General features: G+C 45.2%; 1 protein-coding gene across 5 annotated transcripts in view; it reads left to right on the top strand.

Moving 5' to 3' along the window:
- The first annotated feature begins 256 nt into the window (after positions 1-256).
- Positions 257-23,534, top strand: part of meis2a (Meis homeobox 2a) — a 77,907-nt gene continuing 54,629 nt past the window's right edge. For 3 of the 5 annotated variants that reach the window (XM_069662059.1, XM_069662060.1, XM_069662058.1), the window contains exons 1-7: positions 259-1,043; positions 1,531-1,757; positions 3,214-3,355; positions 3,594-3,644; positions 4,031-4,081; positions 4,548-4,697; positions 12,743-12,857. In XM_069662059.1, the coding sequence (XP_069518160.1) occupies positions 1,032-1,043; positions 1,531-1,757; positions 3,214-3,355; positions 3,594-3,644; positions 4,031-4,081; positions 4,548-4,697; positions 12,743-12,857 (748 nt within the window). In that variant the 5' untranslated portion in view covers positions 259-1,031. Of the gene's footprint in view, positions 1,044-1,530; positions 1,758-3,213; positions 3,356-3,593; positions 3,645-4,030; positions 4,082-4,547; positions 4,698-12,742; positions 12,858-23,534 lie in introns of all 5 variants that reach the window. The other 2 variants (XM_069662062.1, XM_069662061.1) reach the window with 1 other exon arrangement.

The following is a 23,534-nucleotide window of genomic DNA, read 5'->3' as shown; positions in this document are numbered from 1 at the left end:
TGTATTTTTGTGCGTAAAACGCAGACGCGTCGCGCGTAAATCTGCGTTAAAACGAGCGTTTACACTTAAAATCACGTTTTCTGTCGTTTCATTCATTCAGTGTTGTGTTTAATTGAACTCAGAGGAGTTGCAGCCGAAGTGTCCGCGCTGCTAAACCTTCCTCATTCAGCTCTTTCTTTAGGATTCTTCTCGGCGCAACACACCACAAAAAAAAAAAAAAAAAAGAAGGAATTGGGTGGGAGTTGTGTTGCTTTGCCTTTTTACCCCCAGTGTGGAGTTGAAGCCGTCCCTGCGCCTCGCATATACTCTGCATATCACAAGATTTGGTCTCTCCTCTCTCTTTTCTGGAGCTGCTGTAGGACTGGCTATGGCCACCACTACTTCCGGGATCCGTCATTTCATTCGCCCACCGCTCAGCGCTGCGAACTGACTCTGTTTCTATAAGCAAGCTAGCAGCCAACCTGCCAACACTCGCTGACACTCACTCATCTCAGTTTCGCCAGATAGACGAAATACCTACGGGGGAAAAGAAAGGAGAGATCCGAATCGCAATCTCTTAATTTCTTCTGCTTTTTTTCCTTCTTTTACAGTGATAATAAAACAAGATAGCGATCTGGAGGCATTAAAGGAGACGCGGACTTGCGGGATGAAAACGGACTAAAAAGATTCGTCCTTCTCTTGAACATCATCACCAACCGTCATTCATTCATTACCTTGACAACCTCTGGCTTTGATTGACAGCTGGAGTGGCAAAAAGCCATGAGACACGACAGTTTAGTTACATGCAGGTTGTTGATGGGCCGATTGTAACCTTCACTTTGGCGCATTTTTTTCTTTTTTTCCGAGGAAAAGAGGGAAAACAAGAAAAATTGCAAAACTCCCCGATGCTACGATTTCAACTGAACCACACTGGCGAATAGGAGAAGTCGCAAAGTTGGTTGAAAACGGGATCTTGCTCCTAAATCACTTTCTAACCGGGACTGGGATATTAAATATACGACAGATTCAGGAGTTTATTGGAGCGCAGCCTGATGGCGCAAAGGGTAGGTTTTAAATCTCCTCCACTTTACCTGTTTCAAATCCACAGTAGGGAGGCCCTCGTATCGATAACCTCTTGTCGGCTGGTGGCAAATTTACAAAGTATTCATATCAAAGCGGCTGTATTTGACATTTTTGCAGCGCCTCGCTCCTCAAGCAGAGTGACAGCCTCTGCTTTTTTACCCACTGCCTCCACGACACTCGTGGAGCAGTTTCACAGGAGACTCCAAACTAATTCGCTCTTTTCACCCACCAAACTCTGAAACGAGGAGCACCAATACTTATAATGTTTTTGGTAACGGCAAACACTTTCTCAGATTAAACATTAGACACTTTTTTCAGCCGGGGCTGCAGCGCGTTTTCGCAGCAGCAGCTCATTAGTTTCTCCTTTGCGTATATTCAAAAAGAGACGGCATGCTTTTTGTGCTTTTCACATTTGTTTAAACAGTAACCGGACAGTCCGCTGACTTTTCCTCTCATTTTTATTCCCAGTACGATGAGCTGGCCCATTACGGTGGGATGGACGGAGTCACGGCGTCGATGTACGGGGACCCGCACGCTCCCCGGCCGCTTCCCCAGGTCCACCACCTGAACCACGGACCGCCGCTGCACGCCAGCCAGCACTACGGAGCCCATGCTCCGCACCCAAACGTTATGCCCACCAGCATGGGCTCCGCTGTCAACGACGTTTTAAAGAGGGATAAAGATCAAATTTATGGGTAAGGTTTGCACGAGACAAAACAGCGTGCAATTATTTTATTTTTTCTAACTTTTCAGCTTTTCTCTAACTTTGTGTTCTTGGAGTTTTCTCTCCCGCTGCTAAATTTAAACCGTGTTTTGAGCAGGATTGACCGCAATTTTGGGGCTCTATTGTTGGTCAGGGGGGAGTTTTGTTGATGTGTAATTTTAGACGCATTGTAGGAGGGATAGTGAAGCCTGCAGTAAGTAAGAGGAAGCCTCGAGCTTGAAACACAAGCTATAAAATAATATGGAAGCTCGGAAGTCCCAGACTGCGTAGAAATATAATAAAAACTATTTTCACCATCACAACAATTGTTCCATGTTAGGAAGTTAGCTTTAATATTACTGCCAACTATTACCTTTCCATATTTAAAACATTCTTCTCTCCTTTAAACGTTCTCCTTCCTGCCTGCAAAAACTTCTCAAAGCACTTTCAGATATAGTTTGTGCACCAACAGAGCGCGTTTAAACGCACCGTGAGTCTTTGTAATTACACCACGGTGAGGTTATTCTCAAACAAATACAGAAAACGTTTTTTAAAAACGCTTTTTACTCGAGATTGCAAAAGTTTAAAAAACATTTCCTCGCATCGCTCGGTTACGCACGTTCGCAGAAAGTGTTATAATCCACAGTGTATCATTATAATCTGGGATGTAGCGCGGAGTAAATCCCCTTCATCTCTTTTGCTCACGTTGCTCTCATGTGTAATTTTTATGCTCACAGAAATCTTACCGACATAAATAAAGAAAGTGACGTTTGATGTAGAAATAGCACTTCCCTGAAAAAATATAATTTAGTTATTAAACAATAATTTAATTAAACGTCTCATGATGCTGATTGAGTTGGACTTTTTATTCACTTTGAAAGCTTTACCTCAGGAGGAAATAAAACTCCTCACGCCTCAGAACGTCCTCAACGTCGCTCTGCTAAATTATTATTCCACCTTTTTTCAGACTCTATAATTCCCCTAAAATCCCACACACAGCTGCAGTGTGTGTCAGTGTTGTTTTGCTTGAGTTTTGTTGACTTCTTAGCCGTTTTGAGTTTGCGCTGCAAGAAATGTCAGCCTCGCCAGATCGGTTAATCTCACGTTTAGCCTTAAAAGATATCCCAACATTTCCCCAAAAACAAGGATATTCCGGATGCGTATTTACGCTTGCTTGCAAATCAAATCAGCCTCACATTCCCGTCTGGGAGTTGAAGTGGCTGTCTTTTAAATTTAAGACGCTGTGATGTTTTTAAAAAGAAGTGTGTAAAAACTATGCAGCAGGAAAAAGGGGAAATGATCCTCTCAGTTATGTTTGTCAGTTTCTGTGAGGGAAGCTTTTAGGAGCAGGGAGCTGGGAGAGATGCAGGTTGGTCGGACACTTTTTGCAGTGTGCATGTGGAGCCGGTTGTGCTGCTTGTACTCAGGCTGTGTTTCCCCTCTTGCAGTCACCCTTTATTCCCTCTGCTCGCGCTGGTTTTTGAGAAGTGCGAGTTGGCGACGTGTACTCCGAGGGAGCCCGGCGTAGCAGGCGGCGATGTCTGCTCCTCAGACTCCTTCAATGAGGACATTGCAGTCTTTGCCAAACAGGTCAATTTCCACATATCCAAAAAAAATTCAGATTTTGGTGATGTTGTTTCTGGCGCATTTATTTTTTTTCTTTTGCAATAAAACTTTGTCTTGACATGATTTAAGAAAAGTGTGTGTTCTGTGCAGAATTCCCACAACTTGTGTGCCATGTTTAGAGTTTTATTATCGCGATAGAAGCAGACACACACTGCGCACATTTCACCCCAAACTAACTCTGACATGTGCTCTGTTGTTTTAGGTCCGAGCAGAAAAACCTTTATTTTCATCAAATCCAGAGTTGGACAATTTGGTAAGCTCACACACACACACACACTCTGACCTCTCTGCCTCTCAGTAATAACCGCCGCTTTGTGCGGTCACACTCTGCTTTTTGAGGAACCTCTGTCTGCAGCATCACACAGAAAATATGCGAACATATGATTTAAACTTCCGCGCAGATGTCACATCAGCTCTGAAGTGAAGTGTGTGACCACATTAGCCGCTGTCATTGTGCATGTCTTCCCATCACACTGACCCAGCTGACCAGTGTCTGGAGCTTTCTTTTGGAGTTAAACACACGCGTGTTTTACGCGCGAGACACTGATGTGACGCGCAGATTTCCACATTAAAAGTGTAAACAAAATATTTAAATCATTTTTGGATGTTGACTGTTTTTATTTTGCTCTTTTTTTCCAGATGATACAAGCCATACAAGTATTACGGTTTCACCTCTTGGAATTAGAAAAGGTAAACAGTATAAACTTTTATTTTTATGAGGCGCCACCTGCGCAAAGTGATATTATTCAACGCGCTCCAACATTTACTTTAGTGCTCTAAAGTTCTAAGCAGAAAAATAAACCAGCATGCATTTGGAAGAAGCGTTCCATTTCCGCTAAATGTGCCTGTTTTATTTAGCCAACTGTTTCTGTGTCTGTTGCTAAAACGTGTTGGAGCGTCTGTGCGCGCGCTGCACATTGTTATCGATCCGCAGATTTGGTTTCAGCTGCTCATTATTCCCCCCCCAGCTTACGGCATGCTGTTTGTTTTTTTGTCCTTCAACTTGTTGCTCCAGTCTCTGGAGAATAATAAGCACTGCAACAATTTCACTATTGTTTCCTCGCCGCCGATAATGCCCCCTTAATTGGAGTTATTCTTGGACTTGGCTGAAGCGTTTCCCTGCTTTCTCCCCCCCCCTTTTTTTCCTCCTCTATAGGTGCACGAGCTCTGCGACAATTTTTGCCACCGGTACATCAGTTGTTTGAAAGGAAAAATGCCAATAGATCTAGTTATTGACGAACGGGATGGCAGCTCAAAATCAGATCACGAAGAACTCTCGGGATCGTCGACTAACCTTGCAGATCACGTAAGTAACAGAAGCTTTATTATATTCAGTGTGTGTGTGTGTGTGTGTGTGTGTGTGTGTGTGTGTATGTGTGTGTGTGTGTGTGTGCGTCACTGCTGCGTGGTAGACAATGCTGGAGCACTTAAAAAATTTAAGACATTAATTACGAATAATCGGCTGTTTTTAAGCAGTCAGATTAGTGTGATATTTCCCACAATGCCAACTTTTTTTGAGGGGGGGGGCTGCTCAGTGTGTGTGAGCCTCATCAGTAAATAGAGCATGCTCTGTTCTGCAAGGAAAATGTGCCGATCGATGTTCTAAGGTCAGAAGCTAGATGTGATACAATAGACTGAGTTATTGTTTTAGTCTTTTGATTAGGGGCAGTCATGTGTGCATAATGCGTCCGTGCTCCGGAGCTCTGTGTGTGTGTGTGTGTGTGTGTGTGTATTGGAGGGTGCGCGTGCGTAAATGCGCTGCCGTGCGTTATGGAGAGTTGCACGCTGTTAAAAAAAAAAAAACGTGAGGCAATTATCTGTTACGCAGGTTTAACGTTAAAGCAGGGTATCAGCGCTAAGCTGTAGCTGTAGGCCAATATTTAAAAAGAAAGGGGCTTTATATTTGGGGGCTGTGGGAGCTGGATGGGGCCCGCGCGTAAAGCTGTGGACTTTTTTTGCTGCAGAGGTGGAGAAAGTGGTAGCCTATTGAAATAGATCTCAGAGCTAAAGGCTTACCATCAATGTCAAGTTCACAAGGCATATGATGGTTCGTCTGGAGGGCCTTCCATTGCTGTTGATGTTAATGTGTTTAATTGTTTCGTATTGATTTGCCCTGTGGTTTTTTTCTCGCTCTGCAGTGACTCTCTCCTCTCCTCTCCCCTGCTCTGCTCCCTCCCCTCCCTCATTTTATGGCTGGAGGCTCCATAATGCTGAATTCAATTATATGCACCTGAAGTACAGTAGCTTTAAATTTGAAGATCGATTCCCTGGTTTTTAAATCGGTGCATTTTCGGTGTAATAAACGCAGTCTCTGCCTAGCTGTATGGATCGCGCTGACAGTGTGTTATTGAGTTGATATCTGTGAATTATTGCGTCTCACGCGCCTGTGATAAAGCTAATGTTTTGGTGGAGTGAAAGAGGGAGAAAAGAGCGGGCTGTTGCAACAAAGTGACTAGTTAATATCAGTGCAGCACAAGGCCAAGCCTATTAGGAATTAAAGCAGATTTAAGTGTTATGCAAAGTCACCGCGCTGCATCTGTTGGCTCTGGCTATCCGCCTAATAGCGCTGGATCCCCCTCTCTCTGAGAGCCCGGCGCGTCTACAGGTCGACTCGGCGGGGGCTTTGCACCGGCCCGAATTAAAACACAATCACAGCGAAGATGACGATGTTGGTTTGGGAAACGGCGCAACATTGTGGCCCTCCAACACAAGTGTAGAAATGAGGCATGCTGTTGTTTATATTGCAGAGATTAGATAAACTAGCCTGTTTAGTTTCGTGGCAGATGGTTGATGCTCAGGCCGGTTTCCAGCGGTGCCTGCAGAGAGCTCAGACACCGGCTCTGTCACCGGTCCAAGCTCGTGAGAAATATTTTGATAATTAGTAAATTAGGAATGCCAATAAAGCAAATCAGGAGCAGCAATAAACAAAGAAGGTTGCATGACAAGCCATTCATCTTGGAGTCATTTGGAGTGACCACCTCATTAGCTTTTTAACTTTTGAGGGATTTATTTCACTCTTGTGGCACCAATGAACTTTTTATTATAGCTCTCTGCTGCTCTGATTTTTCCCTCTCGTGTTTGCTTTTATAGCCGAGCTGAGAGGTGATTTTAATAATGGCTGCATGATATGTAAATATACACACTCCAGTGTATGGTTACATTTAAAAAAACATAGATTTTGTCGTGATTTGGCACTTCCTATATGCAGCCACTGATGTGATGCTAGTAAACAGTTAACTTCTCAGCAGTAATTTCCATGTCTAATTGAAAGGACTCCAGCTCTTCATGCCTGGAATATGCTTTGAATACCGAGAACAATGCACAAAAAAAATGCATTTGGCTGCAGAACTGTGCCGCTGGATTGAAAGCAAATTTCTGTCCTACTTGTCTTGTTTTATTTATTTTATTTATTCATTTGTATTTGGCTCTTTTTTTTTCTTCTTCTCTTCATTATTCATCTCTGTCCTCGCTTCCCATTGAGGAGAGGAAGGCGGTTTGATAGTTAGATATGCTAATTTATTTAGTTAGACTCTCTCACGTCCATTTTTCTTTGCTTTGATATGCATTTTTAATATATAGCCCTGGGCTACATCTCATTTGGCGAAAGTTGGTTTTTCTGGAGATGATGAGGCTCTTCACTGGAGGAGGCGTGTGTGTGTGCGTTTCCTCCTCTTTTTGAAACCTCCTGTTTTCCCTCCTCTTCGTACCTGACAGTGCGGCATAATAAGCGCAGTTTTATTTACACTTGAATGCAGCATTGTCTCAAGGATGATTGGATTATGTTACAGTGGGAGCGGGATGAGTCCTCGCTGACACTGTTGATTTCCCTTCATTCGCTTGCGGTGACTATCTCAACCATGTAGCCCACCCAACGCTTCCTAACTCCTCAGATAACCCCCCCCCTCCCAATTAAAAGACAGGAAAAAAAAGATGTTGTATTACACATGATGGGTTAAAATAAAAAAACACAGAGCGGTGTAGATTTGTAAGCGGTTGCTACAGTGTGTGTGCTTGTCAATGCTTCTCCTCTCTTGTCTTTTAATTAATGAATAAAATTTCTGTCTCTTCTGTGCTACATCCAATTAGGGAGGCAAATAGAATTAACAGTGTCTGAATATTATCTGTTCTAATGAATTAGCCTTTGTGCCTTCTCGTGCTATTGTGCCGCTTCCTTCGCTCGAGCTTGCACATTAGCAGGAGGCTTTTCATTTCCTCCATGCATATGCATTATACGCTTGTGAAAACTGTCTTTGCGTTTCGTGCACAGCTCCAGGTCGGTGGAACAGAAAGTGTGCGGGATTCGCGGGGTTTGTTTTGGAGAGGCTTCCTCGGGGGAGTGATAGCACAGATTCCCACAGAGGCTGTGCTGCAGCTTATCTGCACTCTGCATGGCTGCAAAGTGAAAGAAGCTTGCTCTGTTTACATTTGGCCCTCTGAGCGCCGGAGACCCATTGGTCGGACATGGTGATGTCACATGTTCAGCCAAGTAATGCAATAGTTCATATTGCGCCCACGCTGTGATTTACTGTAGAGATGGGTGCTCAGTAATGTCCCGTCTCTGCACGTCACTTTGCATGGTGCAGCGCTTACACACACACACACACACACACACACAGAGCCGTCTCCGCCTGTGGACAGCGAGCCCTCGGGCCGAGCCGGCCTGCTGAAGCGTGGAATTTCTCCGTTTTGGAGGTGTTCTAATTCAACTAGCTTTGTTCTCCTCGGGGAGCGACCACGTTTGGATCTCTCTCCTCTTCTCCCTCCCCCCCTTCCTCATAAAAAAACAGTGCATCGCTGGCTTGGACCACTCTGTCTGTTCCACACAATTGTTTTGTGATGGTGGGATGTCTGGCCTAACATTTCCTATTTGATTAGTGTTCAGAGGCAGGGCCCTGTTGGCAGGCATATCTAATCACCGCTGCCGTGGCTGCAGAGGAGCTGGGCTCACTTGTTGCATCTCCCACACTCCCTTTCCTTTCACTGCACGTTGCTGTGCTGTAGCACCATCAGATGCATGCATGTTAACCCTTATGGTTATATGGTTATTAGACGTAGGCTCAGTTGCAACTTGTGCATAAGTGTGTCAGTACATTTTATTATACGACTGAGGTCAAAGTTAAACACGCAGTTACATAACTACATTGTACTGAAAGGTGTTTCATGTATTGTCTCTTTAAGAAGCTCCTCTCATTATGATGCAGCCGTCACACCTACTTTAACTATGACCTCACTGCTAAGACGTATAATTAAATTAACACCTCTGTGACAGTGTTAACAGAAAACAAACATTACAGGCATCATAAAAGCGAGTATTAGTTGACATGAAACTTTACAGGTGTGCAAATAAAGATTCAGTCGAGGACTAACCGAAGTTAAATATTCAAACACGTGACATATTTAGTTTTAACTTCTGGAGACATATATTCACATGTTATCTGACATTTACTGCAGTAAATAAAAAAGATAGTTGCTGCCTCAGAGAAAGTTTTAAAAACAATGAGTCAGCCTGTCGTGTGTGTTAAACACGCTCGTGTGAGTTATCGGCGGCTACATTAAACACTCCTTATATTCGGGATAATTGAGGGTGTTGTAAGTACTCTCGTGTTCAATAGGAGCGCACCTACACCTCTCTAAAGTGGCTGTGTGTAATTACGAGCTCAAGCCAACAGAAAATGCGTTAGGAGTTTTTTTTTCTATTTATACCATGTGGCAAGATGTGTCGTGAAATGTCAGCTTTATGATTTACGGCCCTGTGTGTTTCTGGTGTGTCAGCGATTCTGTACATACACATACAGACACACACACACACACACACACACACAAGGCTAGTAGTTCCCAGCCCACACCAACAGATTTCCTCCTCCAGGTTCCTGGGGAATTCGAGGGAAATTCAATGAAGCCGCTAAATCAATTTTATTTTGAAATTCCAAGGGATGTAGGCAGAGTGCAGGGTGTGGGGACGGAGGGAGTGAGATTGTGCCAGGCAGGTGTTTGTAAATGAGAAACGAGGGACAGGAGCAGCATTCCCCCGCTCTCCCGTGGCCCCGGCTCCACTCCGAGCCTTCCTCCCCATATTGTCTCCTGCTTTTATATTAATTACAACTTGTATTATCAGCTGCCAGTTGCTAACCCCAGCAAATAGAAAAGGCCGTCCCTGGAGACTAGCTTCTTTTGTATCTTCTTCTCCATCTCGTCCTATTGTGTGTGTGTGTGTGTGTGTTTGTGTGTGCCGCCGCCTGCACATGTATGTGTGTTTTTTTCTCCTGGTAACACTGCTCTTTAACACAATTAGTGAGGAGCACGGAGTGAACCATGTTTGACTCCTAATTATGCCCAGCTTTAGGGAATAACCACACAAGCTAGAGGCCTTTTTTTTTTCCTCTTTCAGCTTCTTCGTCTATTATTTCCTCTTTCTCCTGTGTAGGTTGAAGAAGGCTGTTTGGGTGACACGATTTTTTTCTTCTCAACTTGTTTGAACTTTATCAGACCCACGAGGCTCGTGACAAAATGGTTGTGTGTTTGTGTTGCGCGGCGCGGTGTCTGTTGATGCTCAGAGAGATGCACTAAATAATTCATAAGGAGGAAAGGCTGTTGCTTTTGTCGCCGTGGAAAGTTAACGCTTTTGTTGTGGTGTTTGTTGTCTTGTTGTGCAGACGGAGGGGGTTATGAATGAGAAGTGACTTCTAGGTATAAAAAGAGGAGAGTGTGGTTAATAAAAAATGCCTCTGTATTAATATTATTAGGTCATATAAAGTGCTGTGTCTGCTTTTTGCCCTGTAAGTAACAAACTAGCGGAGCTTTATCTACATCCCTGCATACAGGCCCATTAAATCCACAGGGTAGCAAATCACAGCAAAATATCATTCCCTTTAACACCATTAGCTGAGGTGTCTTTGAATTTAATTTAGTGCCAGCGCCATTAAAAATGACACATTACCCTGCAATGATAGCTAAATTAAGTCCTATCGATTCAGCTGTTGCATTAAAACCATGCTGTGGCCATGGCTGGCAAGTGTTAGAGAGAGAGAGAGGGAGAGAGAGAGGGGGAACACGAGAGCGAGAGCGCGTGAGAGCAGTCAGCGTCGTTTTTCAGGTCTGTCTCGCATCTCGCCGGCAGTCTGCAGCGAGGAAGTGGAGCCCGGTCATTTTCTCCTCTTGGAACGACAACAGCAGCGGGCTCGCCTCTGCTCAGACACATTATGCACCCTGGGAGTCTGGGATTGTTACCCCTCTCTTTCTTCCGTCCCTCCTCGTGCCATATGAGACCGAATCAGGCTGTTTTCAGAGCGTCGACAGGCTTTTCCCACATTACTGATTTCGCTGTGTTGAGAGTAACAGAAAATTACTATAACAACAGACCTCGTTCCCATGAAGTGTACCATGTGTTGGCGCAGAGAATGAACACATAACAATCATCTCTCCCTCTCAGAGCGGGGACACTTTCCCCTCCGCTCGCTCTGAAGGGCTCAAACCCACGCACGGCCCATTGTTCCCCCTGTCTTCTTACCCCTCTTCTGAGTAATTCTCCCAGCTCTTTATCTGATTGCCATCCGGTGAACAGCTGACGCTGAGAGGGGCCTCGAGTGGAGCGGAGGGTCTGAAGGGCCTTGTGTGTTTCTGTCTGCTGTTTTCAGCTCCGAGCTGTTTGAGAAAACAGCCCTCCTTCCCCAAAAAACTTAGCAGATAAAAGGGCCTCGCTCACAGGCAGAGCAGCAGCCTCGCCTCCACAGCCCAACGAGCAGCAGCACATCAGGACTGAGCACCCAGGGGAGCTCGGCAGCCGCTTGTCTTATAGCCTCAGTTTCCCTGCAAACCTCCACTAGTCTCCAGGCTCTATCCTGTCTGTCGTCCACCAGTACAGCTCACTCTGACTGGGGCACCAAAGCAGGCAGGCAGGCAGGCAGGCAGTCTCCTCTCAGGCAGAGCGGAGGGAAAAGAAGTCCAACAGGAACTGCTCCGAAGTTAAACAAAATGGTAAAAAAAACAGGATCTTTCTTGGAATATTCTAGAGCGTGTACATTTTCCCTCTGCTTTTGCATGTATGTATGTGTGTTTATGTGTGTCTGAGGAGGAAAAAAGAACCCATAGCGGGAACTGAGAAGTGGGTTGAGGTTTGTGGGAAGCCTTGGTTCAGGCCTGTGTTTGTTTGGCTTGGGCTCGGCTCAAGGGGCTGCTTCTCTCGGGGGCCCCCCCAGGACAACGTCGGGGCTTACGTCGGCCAACATTTTGTCATCGTGCTCAGGTGACATGTTGAATTGGGAAAGACTAGCTCGGGGTTTTTTGTGAGCTGTATCGACTCCGTGCGAGGAGGCAAGTGTAGTAAATGACGTGATCAGTCTGTCCCTCGTTTTGCCTGAATGGCGGAGGAAATTCCACCTCTAGCCTGCCTTCATGTGGCACTGATAAAGCCTTTCCTGTACAGTAGAAAATCCTGTTTCCCTGTGTGCAGCGACAGGGTAGCGGGAATGACCAGGAAAGAGAGAGAAGGGAGGAGAAAATGAGCTGAAGAGGAAGGAGAAAGAAAAGACGCCTTAAAAGCTACGAATTTGTTTATGGACATTTCTTTGAAGTGAGCCAGCAGAGATTTAACACTTTCTTGCAGCATGTGTTTGTATATATAAAAGTGAGTGTGTGTGCGTGTGTGTTTATACTTCTTGCTCTATTATGTCATTAGCATGTGTGTGTAAGTGTGTTTCTGCAGGCCTCTGCTCCGTGGGCGTGTGTGTGTTTCAGAGTGGGCGTGTGCACTTTTTGGCAGATTAGCGGGAGAATCACTGTCATATCTTATTTTCATTTCTGACAGTGGTAATGATTAATGGCGGCTGTGGTGCGTTTGGACTTTTTACCTCTATATTTCTCACTTGACACGGAAGTCTCCATCGGTTACGGTGTAAACTCCACCGGCCGCTGCCATATGTGTTTAGACAATTACTCACAAGTGCTCCACTCGCAGCGTTCCAAATCAAACGCCACATTAACAGCGCTGCGTTTTGCTCTCATGCATTAATGAAACACTTTGATTACACTGTTTTGACTTATTGCCAGATGCTTAAGTGCATATCTATGATTTTAGTGGCATCCTTGATTGTCCGCTCGGGGGAAATAGGAGCATGCACGCAGGCCACGACCCTCACAGAGCCTGCAGACTCTTACAGATGTCACTCTTTTTCTGCACACTCATATGCTCTCTCTCTCTCTGTGTCCCTCCCCTCCCCTCCCTTCTCCCTGCTCTCTCTGCTCCTGGTTTGCGGTTTGGACTGGGGAATGTGGATGGATGCACGGATGGATGGATGGATCCCACGCTCGCTTTCGCTCTCTCTCTCTCTCCTTTTGAAAAAAAAAAAACCTCAGAACCCAGCTTCCTGGAGAGACCATGATGACGCCACCTCCACGCACTCAGCCGGCACACCGGGGCCCTCCAGCGGGGGACACGCTTCGCAGAGCGGCGACAACAGCAGCGAGCAAGGTGAGCCGGCACCGAAATGGGCAACGCACTTAAGCGTCAACACGTAAACACGCGTAGATGCAGGCACGGATCCATGCGGGACGTATTAATCATCATGCATGGGTAGAGTTGCCAACACCTCACTTTAACCCTGTCTAATGTGCTATCTACAGTGCATAGATGCCACATCTCTCTTTACACATGCGACCCAGTCCTTCCTTCCGCACACTGGATTATCCTGCTTTTTGACTGGCGTCCATGTAAACACATAGTCACACCTAAAAATGAACACGCTTATCCACTACGAGCAACAGCCTGTGAGACACAGCAGCCTTTCCAAAATGTTACTATTTAGAGCGCTGAACAAAAGCTGATGATTAATAGTGTATTTCTGCCAGTTCTTGTTTGCATTTAAACCATATTAACTTTGCATGCACAACAGCCCCTAATTATGTCTCAGTGAGCCTTGTGTTATCTGGTACGTGACCTGCCAAACTGTAATAATGCATTTCAAAACAAACGCATTTGAATTTATTACAGGCGGCGTGTGCAAGTCACAGCTATCTGCCTGGTGTTTTTGTCACGGTCCACATCAATTTTGACATTTAAATTATCAAAAGCAGATGCTATTAGCTGGATTTGGAGGTGAGGCCAAACGTCAACACATCGCGAGGTTAAAATTGTTTATTAAACACCACTGCTGCCTGATCTAAGAGAACAGATGATGAGCTCTCGGCCTTTCCTTTCTTGTCTTCCTCTTGTTTTGAATGTATCTCTCTTTCACTGGCGGCTGATTGGTGTGTGTGTGTGTGTGTGTGTTTTTGTGTGTCTGTTTCTGTATCAGTGCATGCCCTCGGGCAGTGTCCATGGTTTTGCATGAAATTTCATCACACCGTCTACACCCACAAACACACTCAAACGCTCAGACGCACACTCATACTGTAACAGCCTCGCTCGCCGAGCCAAGCAGCTCGTCGGGTCTGTATCGCTTTCCCGATAAGCGATCAAACGTATCGATGGGATGTGTGTGTGTGTCTGTGGTGGGGCTGCTTCACTCTTCTTCTGCCCCTCAGACAGAAGCAGCAGCTTCAGCCGCTGAAGCGTTTCTGACCACAGACCGAGGGGCCGCAGCAGACCTCTGCGGTTAGCTGTGTCAGGAGTAGTTGGATCACAGGCTGGAGCGGGCTAGCTGTTGTTAGCTCGGCCTTGGCTAAGCAACAGGATGATGGTTAAGGAAAGGAAGAGTCATAGAGCAAGAACAGGACATCCTCGCAGGGCAGATGTTCAATGACACATGGATTAATCCTAAATAATCTGTACACAAGATATTCTCATTATAACTCAAGCTATTTTTTAACAAACACGGAGAGAGAGAGAGAAACATTTCAGTGATTTAGTTGTTGGATTTTCCGGAATTAAATGGATAGCATCAGTGTTTGATGAATTATTCGATGCAAAGAAAATTACTGACAAACTGTTTTGTCTTTTTCAAGCAAACATTTGCTGGTTTCAGCAGCTTTAATGTGAGGATCTGCTGCTTTTCTTCATCATTTATTACAGTAAATTATGAATTTAAAGACGCCCCTCTAGTCTCTGGGAATTTGTGAAGAGCATTTTTGAGGGTTGGTGGTAATGGTGAAAATCAGATGAATTGATAGTAAAATGATTAGGGATGCACAATGTTATCAGCACTTTATCGGTATCTGCAGATATTGGCCGATATTTTTTTCCCTCCAATAAAACAACGCTTCAATTTTGCTTAAATGCTCGATGATCCCCTATAAATAGAAAAGAAAATGTTACAAACAAATACATTTTTTACACAAGTTTAAGTACTTATATTGCCCAGTGAATGTGTACATTTTAAAAAGCACTGTATCATGTTATTTCTGCATCTGCCAGTGGGCCATCACTATAAGAGCAGGCATGATATCAATTCCACTACAGGGGAGACTTGATGTTCTCTGCAATTAGGTGGAAAAAACATGTCATATCGGCAATCTGCATAAAGGGTTGGAAAATATCGGCATATCGGATATCGGTAAAAAATCCGATATCGTGCATCCCTAAAAATGATTGTTAGTTGCAGCCCTAAGTACAAATATAATCCCTGTATTTAAATGTGAGTTAAGATAACTGTCAGATAACTGTGAGAAGACAGAACACAAGGAGATATTTTGCACTCATCTCTGTAATTGCGAGCAGCATGGGAGATGAAGGCAGCAGGAACAACAGAGAGAGGGGAGGAGGGGGGGGGGATGAGAGAAAGAAATGCACTGCCTATTGATTATCTTACACACATAAGTACAAGTGACCTGTAATCCACAGAGCACTTATCGACTCCTCTCCCCACCGTATCCAGTAACAGCCGATCAATACGGGCCAAAGACAGTTACGGTACGGCACCGTGCTCTGGGCCAACACAGACCAGGACTAGATCAAGGCCCAGAGTCTGACCCGCACCGAAGAGCGCTAAACGCTACATCCACCGGCTTTCAGGGTTAAAACAAAGAAAGTAGCAGAGAATGGAGGCGGTATTTAAAAGAAGAGCTATTAAAGTAGAGAGGTGAAAGAGTGGAGAAGGTGAAAAAGTAGGCAGAGTGAGAAAAAGGAGAAAAAAAGAGAAGGAGGGCAGCTGATTTAATGGTCTAATGAGGCCGTCCTCCAGCCAGTTGTTTTGTGTGAGGCATGCTCTGACCTTTCGCTTCGCTCGGGAGCCCCGCCGCCTCATTTTTCACATTCTTGCAATTACGTTAACGCTTGAAGCGCTCGCTGACTCCCGACTCTGGCCCTTCCATTCTGACAGAGCCTTCCCCTCCCCAACCTCTCCACCTTTCCACCTCTCCTCCACTCCACTCCACGCATGAACTCGCCTCCGATCTCAATACACTTCCACATAAAATTTGTAGTCCACACTCTCAGAGTCCACAGAGAAAATGTGAAATGTGTGCTTCACTTCAGTAATGGGGTCTTTAACAGCTTGGCCCCTGTTAAAAGGGGTGATGATGTGGATCAGTTGAGGAAGACAGAATAGATCGGAGCGAGGCGGAGAGAGGGAGGAAGAGTGAGTAAGGCCCTCAGTGCTTTTTGGTTTCGGCTGCCAAGAAAAACATCAACTTTCTTCCGCCATCTTCCGTCTTGAAAGGTGCGTTTTACGTGCGTGTGTGCTTTGAAAACCTCAAAAATTAATCCAGAAGCATCCCCGACTTTAAATATCTCCCCAAAATGTTTTAAAGGGCTAAAAAGTTTTCCTCTTTCCTTGGCTCAGACGGGGACGTACATTAGAATAAAGTTCCTTATTTTTCAGTACTGTATGTACAGTGCCGAATCCACTTCCTCAATCTCCGCCTTGTATCTCAGCACCGAGCATCCCTCTGAACCTGTGCCAAAAAACAATTTAACAAGTGCGCAAATATGTATCACCCCTCTTGTGGAATAATTTATTGTCAAGCAGTAAACCAAGGTGAAGCATGCTCATAGCTGTCAGTAAAGATTGCCAGTTAAGGTTCTGACACATATGAAAAAGGCTTCTCTAAAACACTCAGATCAGTAACCTCTCCCCACCTCATGTTCTGAGCAGATATTTTTTTCTCTCTTCCTCAGAGTTTCCCTCCAAAAAAATAAGAAGTATCGCCCTCGGGGCAAATTCTGCACTCTCACTTACTGCCTCTCGGAGAGTGACTCCCTATGTTCTGGCTAGATAAACAAATTTCAGCAGTTAACGGGAGACGGTTCAAAAGGTAACGCGCAATAACTTCATTGGCTCCGCTCGCACATCATTTTGATTAACAGTCCTTTGGAACTCCTCCAAGCTTATCTAGAAACATCACAGACATCAGTTGCAGGGAGTTAAACTTGATGAATGTGTGTGTCTTAAGATAGCACTGGTTTCCAAGCCAATGTCCATAATATAGTACACACAAAAGGTGTGACGCCTACACCAAACACAGTATAGTCTAATGCACACACACTGGTTCAGCACGGTGGGTAATATTACCACCCTCTTTCTGAATCTGTGTGTGCGCGCCTCAGCTCCACAGTCCACACTTGTGATTATTAGCTATGCATGAAGACCAAATCCACGTTGACATCTTGAGTGGTGAGCAAAGGGGCTTTCTGTACAATTCCCCAATTCTACGCTAGATGGAAAAGGCTCAACAGACGAGAGGAGAAAAGCATTTTGTACATTTTCTCAGCAATTGAACAATCCCCACGCTCGGCGGATAGACAGACTCCCCAGAGAGACGGAGAGAGGCAGAGATGGAGAGAAAGGGAGGAAGAGAGGGAGAGCTTGAGTGTTCGGCTCAGAGGGAGCACGCTGCGCTTGATGGTATTGTGGTACATTTGTGTGAATGTGTGTGTATGCGTGGGGAGTGTGGTGAGCTCCCTTGGCCCTGGCCAGGGGCCCCACTCAGCAAGGTCTTTGTGGTTGAGCTCACCAGAGGGGGGTCATTCCTGGTGGGGACATGACTCCCTGTGTCCGCCCCAGACAGCCCCAGCATGAGCAAGGCCTGTTGAATTTGGCATTTTCCAGACCTTTGGGCTTTGCTTTTTTTTGTACGCTACACACAAGACGAAAAGGGAGCGGGGAGGAAGAACTCAAAGTGTAACAACAACAGAAAGAAGAGCAAAGTCTGTATTAAACGCAAGATGGAAGCCTTGTTACGTTTTAGTGGCCTATACCTCAGCTGTAGAGTGATCAGCGAGGTGTGTCTGTGTATATAAAATATACAATGTGTGAGGGCATGCACGCGCGTGTGTTAGCCGGTTCCCTCTAAGTGCCTGTTAGAGTTTAATTTAGTGTAGTAATTAAAGCTGAACACTGGCCCATAAACAACAGATAAACAATAAAGCAGACCAAAGCCCTGCTGTTTCATGGCTCTCACTCCCAGCTGTTGGAGGACTGATAATTTTTACACAGTGGCCCCCACCTCACCTCACCACAACACAATGCTGAAGCAACAAGGGTGTGTGTGTACGTGTTGTAAATGTGCGCTCGGGTACATTTTAGTGTGTGATGGCAGATGCTGAACAAAACAGGGCAAAGAAAAATAAACACACAGGATATGACCACTTCCCTTCCCCCACAGAGAAACACTGTGAATCAGAAAGTTTAAGAACAGTAGCCTTACTTGGTAGCTTCTCACAAAACTGTCTCCATTGTCCATTTAAACATGGCGGCCATTTTCCTTTTACGCCATCCTCCGGGTGGGAAGCTCAAATGCTGTAACAGTGTTTATCAGCAACTAAAATATTTGAGAAGACGTTAACTACAGTCAGATAACAGCTAATGTTAGCATCTTAGCTACTTGTTAAATAATATTGCCATTAGCTAGGTAGTTACAAAATTGGAAAGGCAAGCTAACGTGATCTTAGCTATGAGTTATCTTTCTAGATAACGCAGTGTTAGCCGGGAAGTGGTTGAATGTTGGCATTAGCTGTTGTCTAGCTGTATCAGATGGGTTGTATTTTCACTATCAGTTGTGATTACAGTTGCTCATTGATAGGGTATCTGACAAATCATTATTATTTCACCACTTCTCACCACTTGAACATTAACTTAAGTATTTGATAAGCCATGAGCTACAGTCAGACAACAGCTAATGTTAGCATTCAGCTACTTGCTAGATAATATTGCCTTTAGATAGTGTGTGAAAGATAATTTTCAAAGGCAAGCTAATGTGATGTTAGCTAGGAGTAAACTTTCTAGCTAACGTAATGTTAGCAGGGAAGTGGTTTACTGTTAGCATTAGCTGTTGTCTAGCAGTATCAGACACGTTGTATCTTTACTATCAGTTGTCATTTTAGTTGCTCATTAATAGACAGGCGGTGTCAGATATACTCTTCATTAATGCGACTTACTAGCTTAAATACATTTTAACAGCATTTGAGTGTAATGTCAGAGGAAAATAGCCGCCATGTGAATCTGGTGAATGCCTTTTTATAATCATTAAACTAAGTGCAGCCATGATTTGCATTCAACCTGTAACCTGTAATATCTTGTGTGAGTGGAAGTAAACTCTACTCAAACAAAACTCAAGCCAAAGATGCTAAATGAGGATAACAATGCTACAGTGTTTCTCAAAAAGCTAACGTGTGCAGTTTCAGCCTTGTTTCTACATGTAAGCCCCCTGTTAGTCAGGTGTCTGTTGTGAAAACAGTGCAGTGTGTCAGTGGGATGGTTTGTTGGGAAGGGGCAGGGCCATTGTTGAAAGCTGAGAAGAGTTGCTGTGGAGGGGGAGAAAACACGGTACGGAGGGGATACTTTCATGATCCCATTAGCATAAGAGAGGCTAAATTATTCATGTGGAGTGCTTAATCTATGGGGAAAAGTATAGTTAATGCACATAGTTTTAAAATGGATCTCTCCCTGCCCCTGCTCTAACACCAGATTCTTGCTGGATTCAGCATTCGCGGGCATTTACGGGAACGGCTGTCACTCTCCCTCGCGCACACTCACATAGACATCGTATGTGTGGGCATAGGAGCACTTTTGCTTAAGCGCTGCTGCACTTCAAGCTGTTTCAAGGGGCTCTGCTCTCAGGCTCATCCCCTCTATCCATAAGTCCCTTTCTCTCTCTTTTCCATTTGTTCCTCCATCCATCTCTACCTCTCCTTCTCCCCTCCCTCTCCCTCACACTCCTTTCCTCGCTCACCCCTGTGTCTCGCTCTCAGTACCGCAGACTACCTGGCCCTCATCCAAAATGTGATTAAAGAGAATGATCAGCTCCCTCAGCTCCCTCCTTCCTTCCTCCCTTCCGCTCTCTCTCTCTCTCTCTTCCTTTCTTATGTCTCGCTGTCTTTCTTCTGACCCCGTGTTGCATTTGTTGAGTCTATAGATCATGAGAAAGGGGGGGAAAAAAAACATGAAAACAGCAAAAGCAATGGGACTTTAAAAGGATAGAATCAGCTCAGCTTCCAGTAACAGGGCCCTCTACCCACAATATCACCACCACTCTATGCCCTTCCATCCTCTCTCCTCTTTCCCGCTCTTGCTCTTATCGTCTCCTCCTTTCCACTCCTCACTTTCCCCCTCTGCCTCAGATCTGGCTGGGGCCTGGTCCCTCTGGTCCGTAATCATGAACAGGCCCCCGGCCTGACCCGGCCCAACCCAGCCTGGCCTAGCTTGGGCCAGGAACTGGGTCCTACGCAGCAGGAAAGGCACATTAACTGGGTCAGCCTAATGTGCAAACTAATGTTTGGAGAACATAGGGAAAAAATTACCCAGATTATTCTGACAGCAGCTGAGGAGAATGTCTGTTTTGCGCCATTAAGGGAAAGCTTGGGGGAGACGTATTTCTTTCCTTTCTTCTCTTTCTGTCTTTTTCTGAGGAGAAGATGAAGACCACGTTATCTCGGAGCGTGTTGAGCATGATTAAAAGGAAAAAGTCAAAGGTGTTGGAGGGAAATCATCTTGATTGTAAAAGGAGGGGAGTGATTTTTTCTCGCTTTTACCCAAAGGCTGTGGCCAAAAACAAAGAGAGTGCAGCTCTGTTGTATCAGTTCATTATACAGTGGCTTTACACACCCATGTTCCATCGCTGATTACTCCAGAGCATGTGGTGATGATGAGGAGTGCACAGGGGTCTGATGTAATATGGCTAAAAGGGATTTGAGCGCGTGCCCCAAAGGGCATTTCCCCGTCCATTAATGCTGCCGCTGCTGTATTTTCACAATGATGACAGTGCTGCGCTTCTTTAAAGGGAGAGTGTTTTCCCAGGAAATTTTCCGTCTTGTTTCAGCACGCTAGCCTGAAGGGGGTCAGCCAAGAAGTCACCCTTTAGAGGTGATAATCCAATTGCTCTAGTCCTCACCAGATTTGTTTTCCCCTTGTATGGCAGTGTGTTTGTGTGTGTGTGTGTTTACAGAGAGTGTAAGCATGCGTGTGAATGTAATAGACATAGAATGGGATTCAGAGGCAGCAAGATGCCACCGGTTTTCTTCTGTGTCCAAACCCCGGGCCCCATTGGAGATCAGAGAGAGGTTACGGAGGCCAAGCCTGTCAAAGGCACACCTGCAGGGAAACTCCAAAAAACCCTGCCTGCCGGCTTACACAAGCACGTTTAAGGTGTGCTTATTTGGAGTTTAACCCTGACTTCAAATGTCCTTTCCCTCTCTCCCCCTTTGTGTTTGACCAATGGGCCTTGTGCTCTTTTACTTTCTTTCCTTTCTTCTGCCTCCCTTGGCTCTTTAATCTCTTCCACCACCCCCACCCTCCCAATTCTCCTCCCCCTAATATCCGAACCCCACATCACAGCGAAAAAAGGTCCCTCCCAAAAGACAGCAAGCGGTTGAGTCGGGTGGCTTAGCAAGGCCAGCTCTAGCTTGTTCACTTGCTGTGTGGTTTTTTTCCTCTTGTGTAAACCCGAGTTTACACACCGAAGCCTGTTTGGATGTGAGCGGAGCAGCTATACCCTACAGGTAGTGCTTTAACCATGCTGCCACCGTCCAAGAGAGTGGGTGGATGATAAAGGAAGTGTGTTACAATCCGAGTTCTTCCTCCCTGCCGCTGATTTTCACGCGCACATCTTTCACGTTTATGCAAAGCTTTTGAGGGCATTATGCAAGATAAGCTCATTTTCTAGTCTGATTCCCACTCTAGTACATGCTTTAATGACTCTTAAAGCCAAGGGCTGCTTTTTTAGGCATAATAGGAGTCCCGCAGTCTCTCAGTTTCCATGTAGCTTTTTCCACACCTGATCACTTTTGTTCACCCATTTTATGGCTATTGGGGAGCAGGCGGAGGTGAGCGATTTGACAGTGGTGAGTGCCATGAGCCCTAATGTTTATTGGAAGCGAGCGTCTAATAATTTTTGATTACCCCAGAGGAGGTATTAGCCATGTTAGTCAGCAAGGATAATTTCTTATTTACATGCCCCAAGCAGTGAGCACTCTGAAGGAACACTGGGGCTAAATGCGCAACAAAACGAATCAAACATGCCAAACGAGATGCTCCATCCTGGCTGGCTGCGGGGCTGAGGCTGAGAAAACCTTCATTATGCATTTACCATAATTCATTTAGAGGGTTATCAATTTGCAGAATACAGAGGAGATGTTTGGAGGGGGAAGCGAGAGCACCATATCAAACGGAGGAAGAGAAAAAGGAACAAGGGAATGCGAGATGAAAAGGAGTAAGATATTCAAGGATAGCTCAGTGCCTGGATTTTGAAAATGTTGTTCCAATTACACACTTTTCCATGTTTTCAGGCAGAACTCGCATGTTAAATGCTGCAATCTCGTCTCTTTTACCAGTGTCACGCTCCGCCCCCTAAAAGAAGCAGAAGCTGATTTCCTTGTAATGAAAGCCATTTGGCGCAGGAATCCTCCTCGACGCAATTTTTTTTGTCGAGATCGAGGCTACACAGAGATCTCCCTGTTCAAACATTGTCTTTCTGTTCATTTAGGATTTGCTCTTTGTTTGGCTTCTGCCCTGCTTGCTCAGTGTGGAGTTCAGCACAGTTACTACATGTTTTCATTTTTCTCTCCTGGCAACACTGAGAGAAGAAAAAGAACCTTTTAAAAGCATCTTTTCCCTCGGCCATCAGGCAAGGATGACTAAGGCCCCATTAGAACAATTGGAGGAAACTTCGGGAGACCGGGAGTGTTTGAAAGAATGAAAGCAGCCAGAAAACAGCACTATCTTGTGATAACCAGTGCTTTCTTTCATTATCTAAACAGAAAAAAAACTCCACCTTGGAAAAATTGCACTCACTCTCATTCAAAAATAAAACAATGAAAACAGAGAGGGAGAAAAAAGCGAGACACAAAAAAGAAAAAACATTTAACATTTTCCAAAGTGAGGGGGGAAAGCTGCATTGTTTAGTACGAATGCTTACTCCCAGGGATGCAGTCCTTAGACAACTGAGTGTCTGCAGGAGACATCTGTGAAGCCTGACCTTGTGACCCCGGAAAGAATGCTCTTAAGGTGGGGGGAAAACTGCCTTTACCACTGCATCATGGCCTACAGGATAGCCCAGCAGCCGCACAACAAACCACTACAGAAAACAACAACACAACAGACCCACAGTCGATGAAAAAAATGAGAATGAGGCGGAGAGAAAAAAAAAGGGAAGAGAGAAAAAACAAGAATACTGTAAATGTAAAGAGAGAGAGAGAATTTAAAGGAGGGGAAAAAAAGGAGAGAAAAAAGGCAGATAACACACACGGAAAAAACACAGACGGACTGTGCCTCACAGGCCTGGCTGTCTCTTACTCCTTTGCCCCCCCCCATGAGATCATTTTCATCCTTTATGAGTCAAAAGGAAGCCCGGTTGAAAATGAAAGGTTACACAAGCCAGAGCCCGAGCCCTCGGAGTGAGAGAGGAGAAGATCCCTGCTGCAAGGGCCCTGCTGCTATTCAAAGCACCTGCCATTGTGTGGGCGCCCATCCAGGCCTATTGTTGTGCAGAAATTAGTCGTGCTCCCTTTGGCTCCCTTCGGCTCCAGAGGCATGCGGCAGACCCCCTTGTTGTTTTGGGTTCAGATACGTGGTTGGATAGATGCGTGGCCCCGGCTACCATCACCACTGGCTGTGGCCCTTTGCCCCCTCTCTCCCAAAGCACAGTATCACTCTCATTTTTCTCTCTGTTCACTCCTCGAGAACACTTTCAGGCCAACATTCCTATAGTTTTCTCTCTGTGTCTTTTGTACTCCTACACTCCTTTTCTCCTTTGGTGTATATGCTTATTGTTCTTTGGA

Source organism: Semicossyphus pulcher, unplaced genomic scaffold, assembly GCF_022749685.1.
Source record: "Semicossyphus pulcher isolate SPU_LCO1_2020_fin unplaced genomic scaffold, fSemPul1.0.p SCAF_14, whole genome shotgun sequence".
NCBI classification, from domain to species: Eukaryota; Metazoa; Chordata; class Actinopteri; order Labriformes; family Labridae; genus Semicossyphus; species Semicossyphus pulcher.
Note: the sequence above shows the minus strand (reverse complement) of the source record. Positions and strands in the feature narration are given on the sequence as shown.